Source organism: Carettochelys insculpta, chromosome 9 (genome assembly GCF_033958435.1).
Source record: "Carettochelys insculpta isolate YL-2023 chromosome 9, ASM3395843v1, whole genome shotgun sequence".
NCBI classification, from domain to species: domain Eukaryota; kingdom Metazoa; phylum Chordata; order Testudines; family Carettochelyidae; genus Carettochelys; species Carettochelys insculpta.
In genome coordinates, this window is record NC_134145.1 from 44,369,499 (window position 1) to 44,382,662 (window position 13,164).

The 13,164-nt window shown below is 43.0% G+C and overlaps 1 protein-coding gene and 1 long non-coding RNA gene across 5 annotated transcripts in view; one reads left to right on the forward strand and one right to left on the reverse strand.

Annotated features, from left to right (window-relative positions):
* LOC142017438 (uncharacterized) overlaps positions 1–11,733 on the forward strand; it is a 47,820-nt gene extending 36,087 nt beyond the window's left edge. The window contains exons 5-7 of the long non-coding RNA XR_012646526.1: positions 559–631; positions 761–982; positions 11,596–11,733. This is a non-coding gene — a long non-coding RNA (uncharacterized LOC142017438). The remainder of the gene's footprint in view (positions 1–558; positions 632–760; positions 983–11,595) is intronic.
* Positions 1–13,164, reverse strand: part of CAMSAP2 (calmodulin regulated spectrin associated protein family member 2) — a 185,256-nt gene that overhangs the window by 14,488 nt on the left and 157,604 nt on the right. For all 4 annotated transcript variants that reach the window (XM_075002278.1, XM_075002277.1, XM_075002276.1 and 1 more), the window contains 5 exons: positions 12,508–12,590; positions 11,938–12,007; positions 8,519–10,730; positions 6,862–6,998; positions 55–275 (listed from right to left, as the gene is read on the reverse strand). In XM_075002278.1, coding sequence (XP_074858379.1) covers positions 55–275; positions 6,862–6,998; positions 8,519–10,730; positions 11,938–12,007; positions 12,508–12,590 — 2,723 coding nt within the window. The remainder of the gene's footprint in view (positions 1–54; positions 276–6,861; positions 6,999–8,518; positions 10,731–11,937; positions 12,008–12,507; positions 12,591–13,164) is intronic.

A 13,164-nucleotide genomic window follows, 5' to 3' on the forward strand; every position in this document is an offset into this window, starting at 1 on the left:
TCAAGCTGGTGTTTTAGCATGAACAGACTCTTTATCTACATTGGTATTTGTTACCTGGTGGACCTTTAACTGGAGTTTTGGGTGATTCAATATGATCTCTATGAATAGATTTTGGACGTGGCTTTTTTTGTTTGGCTGAGTGGGGGCGTGGCTTTATTACAGTATCCATTTCTTCCATGAGCTTTAGCTGTTTCCGTCTCATATATTCTTGCTTAATAAATTCTCTGCGTGCTCTTTCATCTTCTTTCTTTTGACGTTCCTCTTCTGTCTTGCGCCTAAGAAATTATGAAATAAAGTTTTAGTAAAAAAATCTTTTCCTCATAAAGACCAGCAGTTGTAAACATAATGATATTAATGACATGGAAAAAGTGGCTATAGGATTTCCAGAATTTTCCAGTTCTCATATACAAAGAAGAGGAATTGGTCTAGTCACAGTTCTGGAACAGTTCAAAAATGTAACATATCTGAACATAGCTGCTATTGGAAAAATTAGTACCATGCTTCAGACTGTAGGATTTCTTTTTTAAATCCATTTATATTATATTTCTTTCACCATAGATTTTGGACATGATTTTATTTGTATCAAGGAAAGCAGAAGATTTGGGTCCAGATCTTCAGCTGATATAAATCTGTAAGTTTTCACTATCTGAAGACCTAAACTCCTCCCCCCACTGTAAATATAAAAAACAGGATGAGGAAACCCAGTTACTTTCCTCTGTAACTCTTCTTCAAAATGTGCTCCTTCTGTCCATTCCAACAGGTGTTCACACACCCCTGTGCACGACCAGCAGAAGACTTTTCCCTAGCAGCACCTATCTGATTGCCTGTGGCATCCCCTGCAGTGACATCTCCCTGATGTTGCATATATACCCCTGCTGATTCACACCCTGATCAGCTCCTCCTTGACAGAAAAGTCCGATGGAATGTGGGAGGGTCTGGAATGGACAGGAGCAACACATCTCAAAGAACAACAGTTGCAGAGGTAAGTAACTTTTATTTATTTATTTATTGCTTTGAGCACTTGCTCCTGTGCATTCTGATATGTGGCTTACCAGCAGTATGAGTGGAAGAGGGGTTGGGCCTCACCTAGTGCCAGACTGCAGCACCACTCTGCCAAACACAGTGTCGTCCCGTGCGTGCTGGGTGATAGCACAATGCATAGTAAATGTATGGACAGAAGGACACATTGCTGTCCTGCAGATATCCTGGACCAGAACGTGAGCCAGGTAAACTGCCGAAGAGGCATGAGTCCAGATGCAGTGTGCTGTCACCTGTGAGGCTTGAGTCTTAGCCAGGTCATAGCAGAGGTGATCCAGGATGACAGGTGCTGTGATGTGAACAAAGGCTCTTTGTATGTTCTAAAATCACTTGTGGAAAGGCCTAAGCAGAAAGCCAAGACCCACCTCATGTCCAGAGAATGCAGCACCTGTTCCCAGGCAGTAGCATGAGGAAAAAACACTGGGAGGAACATGTCTTGCTTAATGTGAAAGTTAGCACTGCATCTTGTCCTTACAGAACACAGTATATGGGTAAGGGTGCACCACATGTGGCTGAAGTAATACAACAGGTGGGCCAAGGGGCATGTGACCAATAGTTCAAATGGGGGAGCTATTAGGCATGAAAAAAACAAGTTCAGGTCTCATGGTAGATCGGAGCCCACAACTGGCGACAAAGTCTGTCTAGCTCCTTAAAAAAGCAGCTCGCCACTTGGACATCAAACAAGGAGCACACCCCCACCCCTGGGTGAAAGGCAGAGATAGCTGCTAAGTACACGTTAATGGATGTCACCACCAGCCCCTACTGCTTTAGGTGCAAGAGGTAGTCTAAGAAGAGAGAGCAACGAAGGGTCCTGTGGCACCTTATAGACTAACAGAAAAGTTTTGAGCATGAGCTTTCGTGAGCACAGACTCGCTCACGAAAGCTCATGCTCAAAACTTTTCTGTTAGTCTATAAGGTGCCACAGGACCCTTCGTTGCTGTTACAGATCCAGACTAACACGGCTACCCCTCCGATCTAAGAGGAGAAGCACCAGAGCCTGCACTGGGGAAGTGCTGTTTGGAAGGCACCACATGGAAAACCACTTCCACTTAGTGAGGTAAGTAAAACAAGTAGATGGTTTGCAGCTTCCAGAAGAACCTCTCAGACCAAGTCTGAATACTGCAGCTCATGATGGCAGAGCCATGGATCTACCAAGCCGTGAGATGTAATGTAGTGTGGGATTTGGATGCCAGAGGTGGCCATGGTCCTGCATAACCAGATCCAGGTAGAGGGGAAGAGGTATTGACTCAGCCACTGACAGGAACAGCAATACAGTGAACTCATATTTGTCTGCTTCAGTCCAGGGCTACAAGTACGACTGAGGCCCTGACCCTGCAGATCTTGAGGAGGACCCTGGGCAGGAGCAGGAATGGGAGGAAAAGCCTAAAGAAACTGCCCTGTCCATATTAGTCAGAAAGCCTCCATCAGGGAACCCCTGCTGTGGCCCTGAAAAAAGCCAAAGCGGACACACTTCCAGTTGTGTTGGGTCATGAACAGGTCCACCTGGGTACGTCCTCAGTGCTGGAAGGTAGTGAGGGCCATGTCTACTCTGAGCGACCATTCATGTGACTGAGAAGAGAGACTCGGGTGATCTGCAAGGCTGTTCTGCGCCCCCTGGAAGAGATGAGGCCTGAGGAAGGACTGAATGCTCCATACAAAATTCCCAGAATGAGGGCTTCCTGGCAGGAGAGAGAGGAACAAGCACTACCCTGTCTGGTGATATCAAACACAGCCATTGTGCTGTCCATCAGGATCACCATATATTTCCCCCTCACATGCTGCAGGAACAGCTGATGTACCAGGCAGACTACCTGGAAATCCCAGACATTGACGTGCAGTGACAGCTCTGCTCTGGACCCAGTGCTTGGATGTGCAGGTCAAGTAAGTGCACGTCCCACCCTGTGTCTGAGGTGTCTGTGACTACAGTGACCTCTGGTTGTGGAGTGACAAAGGGAACTCCCATAGGTATTACTTGGGCCTGTAGCCACAAATTGAGTAAGGCAAAAATCCCTGGTGGGATCGTGTGCACCAGTGTTCCCTCTAACTTCTTCCACCCCTGGGCAGAATAACTTTTGTTAATTGCATAGAGGCACGAGTGGATGTGCACCACCATAAAAACCCATGCTGCTCACTGTGGATGGCTGTGAGGGCTCTGCTAATCAGCTGGGCAGCACGTGAATCTCTCCTGGGAGGCCCCGGAGGCGCTCAGCTTACAGAGAACACTGATGAGCACCCTGCATGGGTGGTTCTGGGATAGCCTGAGTACTGATGCCAGACATCCTTGAAGCTGGCACAGGCAGAGGTGGGCATGACATAGGAAATAGGTGCAGACCACCATATATCCAAGTAGCTTCATGCAATTGCATGCTGTCATGATTGGGCAGCACATCAGGTCTGGATGAGACTGGCCATGGTACGGAAATGGGCCTTGGGTAGGGAAGCTGTCACCCAAGTTGAGTCGAGCAGGGCCCAATGAACTTGATTCACTGGATTGGTGATCAGGATGGACGTGGGCATTGAGAATAAGGCCAAGCTGGGAGAAAGTGGCCTTTGTGAGATCCATGTGCTGAAGCACCTGCTCCATGGAATCACACATAATTAGCCAATCGTTCAAACATGGGAACACCTGCACATGGTGCCTGCATAAGAAAGCAGCTACCAGTGCTATGCACTTTGTGAATACCAGGGGAGCTGTGGCCAACCTGAGGGGAGCACCCTGAACCGATAATGGTGGTTTGCTATGATGAACTGCAGGAATCGCCTGTGCACCAGGATAACGGAAATATGAAAGCATGTGTCCTTAAGATTGAGGGCAGTGAACCAGACCCCCAGATCCAGTGAAGGGATAATCAGAGCTGGCGAAACCCTGGTAGGAATGGGACAGACAGTTTCCAAAAAGAAGGGAAGAATCGGGTACTGAGCCTGGTGCTCTCTTCCTGGGTGCTCCCTCCAGACGCTATTTGCCTTGGAGCCGCCCTGAGGAGGATCGAGATGGCCCTCTCCTATTATTATTTCTCCTGCCTTTATGGCAGCCATTGTCTTATCTAGGAGTTTGAGAGTAGCAAGGCAGCAGCAATTGTCAGTATTGCCTCTGCTGTGGAACAGGAGTGTGGACTAAGGATTTAAGGATGATCCTTGAGACGATGCAAATGTGAGCCTGTCAAATGGCAGGTCCCAAATAGTGCACTGCTCCTAGGCTGGATACTTGGAGCCAGGAGGTACACTTCATGGCTCTGCCCATTGCCATAGTTCAAGCAGCTGAGTCTGCAGCATCAAGTGCCACCTGTAGAGCTGTCTTGGAGACCATCTGGCCCTCCTGGATGATCACAGCAAAAGTCCAGCCTCCCCTCATAGGGAAGTAATTCCTGGAATTTTGCCATGATATGCCAGGAATTAAATGCGTAATGGCGAAGGAGGGTGTGTTGGTTCAAGACCACTGGAAGAATAAATTTTCTTACCAAACAGGTCCAGAACCTCAGCCTCTATTTCTGGGCATGGAACCAGGTTGGCATTGGCATTTCTTATGGTTAACCACTGCCACTACCAGGGAACCCAACAGGGACTAGGTATACAGACATTCAAAAGTCCTGTGTGGGACAAAGAAGTGATGCTCCATGCCCTTAGCCATGGGTATGACCAATGGTAAGGTTTGTCACATGTCTTTAGTATTGGTTTGAATGGTCTTTATAACAGGGAAGGCCACCCTGCCTGAGCCCTCTGGCATCAGCATGCCCACAATCGGGTCAGCATTTGTCACGACTTCTTTGGCCTATGAGTTCAACCTCCGGGCCACCCATCTTAACAGGTCCTGCTGCCCCCTCATGTTCACAGACAGGGTGATAGGGATGTCCCTGCTGCCACATAATGTGCAGAAGACAATGAGGATGTGTGCAAAGGGACCTGATCCTCCTGCCCTTGTGGATCCTCCAGAGCCTCCATCTCATGTGGGGGAGCCTGAGTGATAACCAGCAGGAGCACCGCGAGGTTGGAACCTCATAAGGCGCTAGCATATCCAGTACTGGTAGGGGTGAAGAGGTCACTGAAATGACCAATGGTATAGCTTGGATCTTGCCACCAAAGTAGCCCTGGCTGGTGGATCTTGCCCCTGGCTCTGTTAGTAAGCCCATGGGGTCCAAAAGAGACACTGGGGCAGGGCCTACAACTGTGGCAGCCTCATCTGCACTGGTGCCCTTGAGAAATCTGGGCAATGGTGCCCTGAGTGGTGCTGGAAATGGTCACAATCTATACTAAGAGTTGCTGGACAGAAAGGACTCCGCATCTGAGGCTGACGAGTACTCCAACTCAGACTAGGATGGAGTAGATCCAAATGGTTGTGGGGAATGGTGCTGCGAAGGTCTCTTGTGCCATCATTGCTGGAGGGCCTTGGTGCTTTGGTGTCGGCCATGCTGAAACCACACTCAGTGCCAGCACAGGGAACAGAGGCAAAGAATGCATTGGGGGGCACTGTCACCAGTCTCTCTGTTGATGCCATGTGCACTATTGCTGATGTACTTGCAGTCCCAGTGTGACATCAGTACTGGAGCCTGCTCCAAGGCTGGTGCCAGCGAATGTCTTGGCATGGGCTGGTGAGGTGCCAAGGCTGTCAACTTAATAAGGTCCCATGCCTCCACAAATGTATCTGACATGGAGCGGAAGTTAAGCTTCCATCCACCACTGGGGCCTCCAGAGAGTCCCTAGATACTGGACTCAATGGCCCTGGCCTGGGCACCAAAATCAACTGTGCCAGGGCCAAGACACTAGGCCTCACTAGGGTTGGTACCTCATGGGCCACAGCCAGGGCCTTCTCCATGTGCCAAGATGGGAAGCGGCTTCACTTGATCTATTTCTTCTTCTTCAGCATTGGACAGAGTGAGCAGTGCTGGAAAGAGGAGCCGGTTCCACGTGAGCAGTTCTGGTGTCTGCAACACTCATCTCAAGGCAGCACCAAGGCCTCTCACACTAAGGCCAATGCACTGTGCACACAGGGAGTGGAGGCCCTCTCCTGTGACTGCAGCTGCATTGCTGACTCCATGAGGATAGGTTTAAGCTGTTGGTCCCTCTCGCTTTTAGTTCTAGGCTTAACCCCCCTACAAATGGAGCACTCATCACGGAGATGGCTTTCTCCCAAACACTTAAGACATGCAGCATGTGGGTCCCATGCTTTGAACCAGGCATGAAGCTATGGGGCTGCTGCTGCATGCCTAAAGAGCTCTAAAACAAAGCAGAGAGGGAACCCCAGGCTGCTAACTAGTGAACGGCGAACTACAGAACAATAAAACTAATCTACATTACAAACCTGGTGAACTAGAAAAATAATGAAGAACTTGCAGAGCAAGAACAAAGCTCCAATGACCATCACTGCAGAAAGAGTGAGGCGCAGGTCAGCAGCGAGATGTTGCCACAGGGGATGCTACAGCTCACTCAATGGGAGCCACTAGGAAAAAGTCTTCCAACAGCTGGGCATGCAGGCTTGTGCACACGCATACTGAAATGCACATGAGCAAGCACTCAAAGAACATATACTCGCATAGTATGAATGAAACTCTACGCACAAGTACATAAGAAAAATTATTCTTTCAATTAGGAACGGCTACAACAGAATACTGTCTACATTTTTAACTCATTTTGCAAACATAAGAACACCCTCAAATCAATTACGTAAAACGATTTATGTAAAATATTGGGCTCACCATGGGAAAAGGATTTGTTTCACAAAACAAAGAAGGAAGGGTGGCCTCAATGTCTGAAATTTTAGCCACAGCAAAGATTCTCAAATATATTATTACTGCTTATGTTGCACTCAGCATACACAAGTAGTTTTACCTCGTCTCTTCCTTCTTATGTTCTAGCTCTGCTTCCAACTGCTGCTTTCGAAGCAGAGTCTCTCTTTCCCTTCTCAATCGTTTCTCCAATAATGCTGCCCGTTTCACTGCCATATCATTTTCTTCCTTTTGATCATCCTAGTTGCAACAATATATATATGATAAAAAGATCAGGATATGTTAAGATAACCTCATTTTTCATATGATATACCTCGGCTCACTAAAAGTCTACATTTTAAAGACTGTTTTAATGTACTCTATTAACTGTCCATATTGATAACCTTCCAATGTCTTCCCCTACCTTATGGAAAACAAACCCCCAAAACCCTCTATCAGTACACTTGGAGTTTACTTAGGCGTCATATTTCACTTACATCAACAATGGACATATTGGCTTAAAACACCCCACATATCACCATGCATATCATATACCCTTGCAAGAAGGCTATGAAACAAATTTTAAAATGTTATTAACATTCATAGAGTGCATTGAACTTGTCAAATCCTGCACAGTTAACGTGACAGTCTTGGCTATTTTTATGATGTATTGGTGTCCTAGGAATTTCTTTCATCTTATTTCAGATGTCCCAGATTTTCAGTTCATCATGTGAAAGTGACTGTCTGTAAATTCATGATCTGAAAGCTGCTCTGAGGTTTGGAATGTAAGCAAATATGGCTGAGAGGCAGAAATGAGTTAGCAATCAGAATGCATCTGAGGAAGACTCAAGCATAAAATGTGCCTTAAAGTGACTTTATGCACTGAATAGTCTCACTGAATTCAGGGGGTCTGGATCTAAAGCCCTTTGAAGTCAATGGGAGAAGCAGGGTTCTTCCAGGTCTAGTGGTGAACAGAAGCACTGCTGCCCATTTCTATGGTGAAAAGGAAATTCTGCAGAAGTCTGCATTGCACAATTGCTCAGAATTCTCCCATGGAAATGTTTTAGTAAAAAGTGAAAAGGGGAATAAAATATGTAAAGCTGTGTTCATTGGTCATGAAAGGGCAGTCTTAATTCAGTATCACTTTACATATGGTATTCAAATGCAGCAATACATTATTTTTTCATGCCAAGAAAAATTCTGAAGCCCGCATTCAAAATAGGAGTGGCTTGCAGTGTCTAAACTGCCTTTTAAAAACACATATTTTGATTAAAAGATTGTTCCCATACAAGCATTTTAGTAGACATCACGTTCATTTCAAATGATATATATAAAACGTGACACTTAAAATACCCAGAATACTCTGAGTAATTTCTGAAATGATATTTAACTGGTTGTCAGGAGGTAAAGGACAGGAAAGAAACTTTTTTAAACATGGGCACTAAAGCTTGCGTTGAAAGAAAAAAAATAAGAGTGCCTATATTCAATGTGCTGCTTCTAGATTCCCGCCCCCTTCCCCCCTCCTTCCCGCTCTGCAATATCCCCAAGCACCCTTTACATGTCATGAATTGAAAGAGCTAGTGAGAATTGCTGGCAGAATTTGACAATCTTTGTGATCCCAAATCAACCAGGAGTCACAATGGCTAACACACTTTTAATCACTATATGCAGTTGACCTCAGTGGAAAGGGGTTACTGAAGGCCTCTTTGAAATAAAAAAACTTGAAAAACTAAAATGCATCCAACAGAGTTCAGACTCATACACTGTTCTTTTTCACCTACCTTAAAAAAGAATCCACAACACACTTTTTGGTCATCCTCGAATTGTTCTCTATCACTCTCACCTTCATATTTCTCAACAGACACTTCAGCCTTTTCTGGTGGTTTCAAATCTGAGAGGGAAACTTCAATTAGGTTAGCGGTTTTAGGAACTGGTGTTGGCAAAATGGGTTGGCTTAGCTGTTCTTCATTTGGGGTGAGGCAAACAGTTTCTGTGATGGGCTGAGATAACACTTCAGAAACCTTAGATTCAAAAGGCTTAATCTCCTTTTCCTTGATTTTTTCTTCACATTCTTCCAAAGCTCCTTTCTGCTGTTCTTCTTTTGCTATGTCTTCTGTAGGTTTGACTTCTTTCAAAAGATTACTTTGTAACTGAGGTTCAGATATACGTTCTCCATCATCTCCAAAACACACAAATGATCTAGTCTGAATGGGAACTTGACTTGGAGAAAACCTTCTCAAACGAGGAAGACTATCAACAGACCGTGGAGCAGTCAAAGTGCGATTAAAAGGTATTATTTTGAGTTCATTTGGCCTAGGAGTCCTTTGCATTTTAACAGGGAAAGAGGCATTCTTCCTATTAGAAGACTGTGGTGATTGATGAGTAGGGCGAGGAGATTCCAAAGTAAATGAAGCAATGGGAGATGATAGTCCTGTTTGCCTCAATGAAGATTTAAGCTCCCGGATTTGTTTCTGAGGAGAAGGTTGAGGAGGTGAAATAACCCAGGCCTGCTGCTCCCTCATTTGCATCAGCATCTCTTGCTGAAGAGATAGGCGTTGCATTTCCTGCTGTAGAAAATGTAGAGAAGCATTTAGCTTTTCAATAGATTTTGTATATTCTAAAATATCCCCTTCATTTAAGGTTTCCTCTGAGGGACTTGCTAAATTCCATTGCTTTTCAACATCTGTAGGCATGTTAGGGGACTTTAACCACTTGGTCTGAGAATTTTCAGCACTCTCCTTTATTACCTCTGCAGTCTTATTCATCTTTTCAACTGGTTTTGGTGTGTCTTTTTCTTTCAATCTATTACTATCAGTGACTACTTTTTCATCTTCGGCTCCAGCTGCTTCTTCTCGAAGAGGTGATATTCCATCACCCTTCTTTTTGACCACATTAAGGAACGCTGTCCTTCCCATTTTCTGCCTCTGCCTGGTAAAAGCAGCTTCCACTTTCTTCTTCTGTGCTTCTATGGCTCTCCTCTTTTCCTCCAGTTTCATCCTAAGATGGACCATTTCTGAAGCGAGCAACTGTGTAGTGTCTCTTCCTTGAGGGAGAGATGTTTCCTCAGGTATATGAGTCCAAGCAACAACATGAGGAATATTCAGCTCAGAACTTTCTGGGGTAGTTTTCTGAGAACTGCTTCCACTACTTCTGCTATCTGTGTTATTGAGTTTCCTGAATTTCTGCTCTGCAAAGCTAGTCATTTTGACTCCTGAGCTTGAAGAAGCACTGCTACCAGCTTGTGATTTGGTACTTATTGAACTTGGGCAGGGACTTAATAGCTCTCTGTGGTTGCTAGCTCGTACATCATAATCTTGAAGACATTTGGGCGGGTCTTCCATGTCAGAGTCCATACTCACAGTATAATCTCTCAAAGAAGAATCCTCATCCATAGTTTCTGGAATATCATCTGAAGGAACATGTATTCCAGTGTCCACTTCAGTATTGTCAGTCACAGGACTCAGAGCACCTTTTATGTCCGTAATGATATCAGGGTTTGGCTGATTTTGTTTAATATTTGAATTCAAGATGCTAATTTCCTGGTTATGAAGAAAGAACCCATTTGTAATTTGGTCTGGCTGGATAACACTGTGAGATTTTTCAGTATCATGAATTATCTGCAACGCCTCTTCAATGCTTGGAGTCTCAATCTGATTGCCAAAATCATCCATAGCTGCCCTGTTTTGCAGAGCTCCATTAGGAAGCTTATATTGGCAGTTTTCATTGGCATTTCTTTCATTTGTGTTAAGAGATGCACTGGCCTTTGGATCATTTTGAGGTACTACGTCCTCTTCTTCAATATCTTGAGTTTCCTCTTCTCCATTTACTGGCTTGAAGGACAGGTTTTTCCTAATGTGTTTGGACATGCGGTTGGTATTTAGCATAAGGCCTTCATTACTAACAGATCTAGTTATTCCCCTGTTTGGAGTAGGTATCTGAATGCTGTTTTCATTATCAAAAGAGATGTCAAAAGAAACTCCATGTGTAGAAGATCTAAAGGGAATTAAAATAAAGCTGTTGAACAACTCATTATTTAATACAACAAATAAAACATACATTAATGTGAAAAAATCTAAACTTGTAGTGCTTTATGTATACTAATGAGATAATTAGCTTCATTTGCTGGCATTACAAAAGTATTCAATTAAATAGATTATATCATCTGATTCAGACTAATGTTTTTATTGTTTATTCTACTTGCTTGTGTTAAATTATAACCATATGTATGCTTCTGTTTTCATATGAAAAATATGCTTATACATTTTGTGTGACTTTAGAGAGAAAAAACAACAATCCCACCAATCTGTAATAAATTTAAGAGATTTCAGGATTATAGGAACTGATCATATTGAATTGTATTAGCGATTCACTAAATCCAGCATCTTTTATTTCTGATTGGAGCCAATATCAGGGTATGTCAACGTCATCTGGAAGATCAACCCCCACAGGGTCAATCTTCTGGGGGTTTGATTAATGTGCCTGGTAGAGATGCGCAAAAATCGAACTATCTACAGGTGACGGTCAACCCCTGTACTCGTCGATACTGTGAGGAGTAAGGAAGGTTGACATGAAAGTTTCTCCCGTTGACCTCTCTCTATGAAGACAACCAGATAAGTCAATTGCCATAGCTAGAATCGCGTATCTGCCATTGACTTATCTGCCTAGTGTAGACCAAGCTGCAGAAACACCAAAGGAAGGGATAAAAAGCCATGCAGTGAATAACTGCTGAAGAAATTTTCAGAAGGGGATCTTATTCTAACTAATCAGCTAGATTCTGGTCTATACATACTACATAAAAGTTTATATCCCCTCTATTTTGTTCTGAAACCCTCTCTTATCAGTCTTTTCTCATCCACAGAAAAGTATCTACTCATCTCGTGATCTCAACGACTTCAATTCGTACTGTAAGTATGTTGTGTGCAAACAAATATATTTAACACCACCCGTTATAACATGAAATACTGGAGCATGCCAATCTTCACCCTTCATAAGGTTGAAACTCCACCAACTATCCTCACTTTTTTTTTCTGTTAGTTAGCGGCTACTCAGTGATACTACTTTATCTCCTGCTCAGCGTAATTTGGTTTACTTAAAAGTTTCTTGTCAAAGGTTTTTGAAAGTCCAAATATGCTAAATATATTGTTTAATGCCTGATCCAAAGCTACTTCTTAAATAAGCTTCTGTGTAACAATGGGCTTACCTTTTCTCTTTGGGCCAAGTCCCTACATATCCATCCACGTAAGACATAGATGTGGACCTTCTAATGACCCCTAATTGGAATTAAAATAGAGTATAATGTAACTAAGTTACAACTTATGTAAATAATTGGAAAAAATCAATTTAAAACAATCAAATCAGTTCAGCAAATCAGTTGGTTTCATTGTTTCAAACATTTCAAATGTAAACTATCCAATTTTTGGAGTTTTTTGGTATTATGAAATAATATTTTAATATAAACAAACATATGGCAATCATGTACATGAATTATATCTTATACACAATACACACCACTCAGTAAAGAGCTAAAAGTTAATAAATTGCTGAATACAATATTAATTATGTTACATATAACTGGTGAAAGCCATATTCCACTTAGAGGTGAAACAAAAAAAACACTCTCTTGAGTGTATGCTTATCACAAGAAGTTACAGACCCAACCTTGTACGCTAGCCATGGAAACTCTGCATGAAGGTATCCTGCAATAGTATCAACAAAACAATATTGATAATATTTTATCCAAAAAAAAAAACCCTCCTTGCTATGCTGTTACCTGGAGGAGATGAGTAAGGCTGATGGTGTGTATGCCTAACAGGTAGATGCTGATGTGGTAGTGTAGAAGCTGGCTCCTCCCCACTGTAAAGCAAAACAAAATAATTCAGAAATAATAGATAGAAGCCATAGAATACTGCCAACTTTGTGTACTAGGAGAATACAAGAAGTCATTTATATTTTGTATGAGAGTATACAGACGGATGTAATTTTGCACTTGAAATATAAATGTATTAAGAAAAAAGTACAAGCATCTTAATTCCTACTTCTAGAGCCAAAATAAACCTGCAAAGAAATTCAAATAGAAAGCTTTTCTGTAGTTTTCAAAAAACACCTATTTGAAAATGTTACTTTTTGGTATAATGTGAATTTTCACTTATTCTGTCCTAAGGTTCTTTTAATGAAGGTCACTTCTTTAGCTTTGATCTGGGTAATAAACATTACAACATAAAATGTAAACACAAAAGCAGAGGTTTCTTGCTGTCCACAAGATTACAAAGGTACTTTTGTCACAAACCCCTCTTTTTAGTTGCTATAACTTCCTGAAAATATTTCTTTGAGTCTGAAACTTTATATGTATTATAAGAAGACAGAAAAAAGAGGGTTCTACTGAGGAATATCTTTACAGATATAATGGAAGCGTGCACTATCATAACAT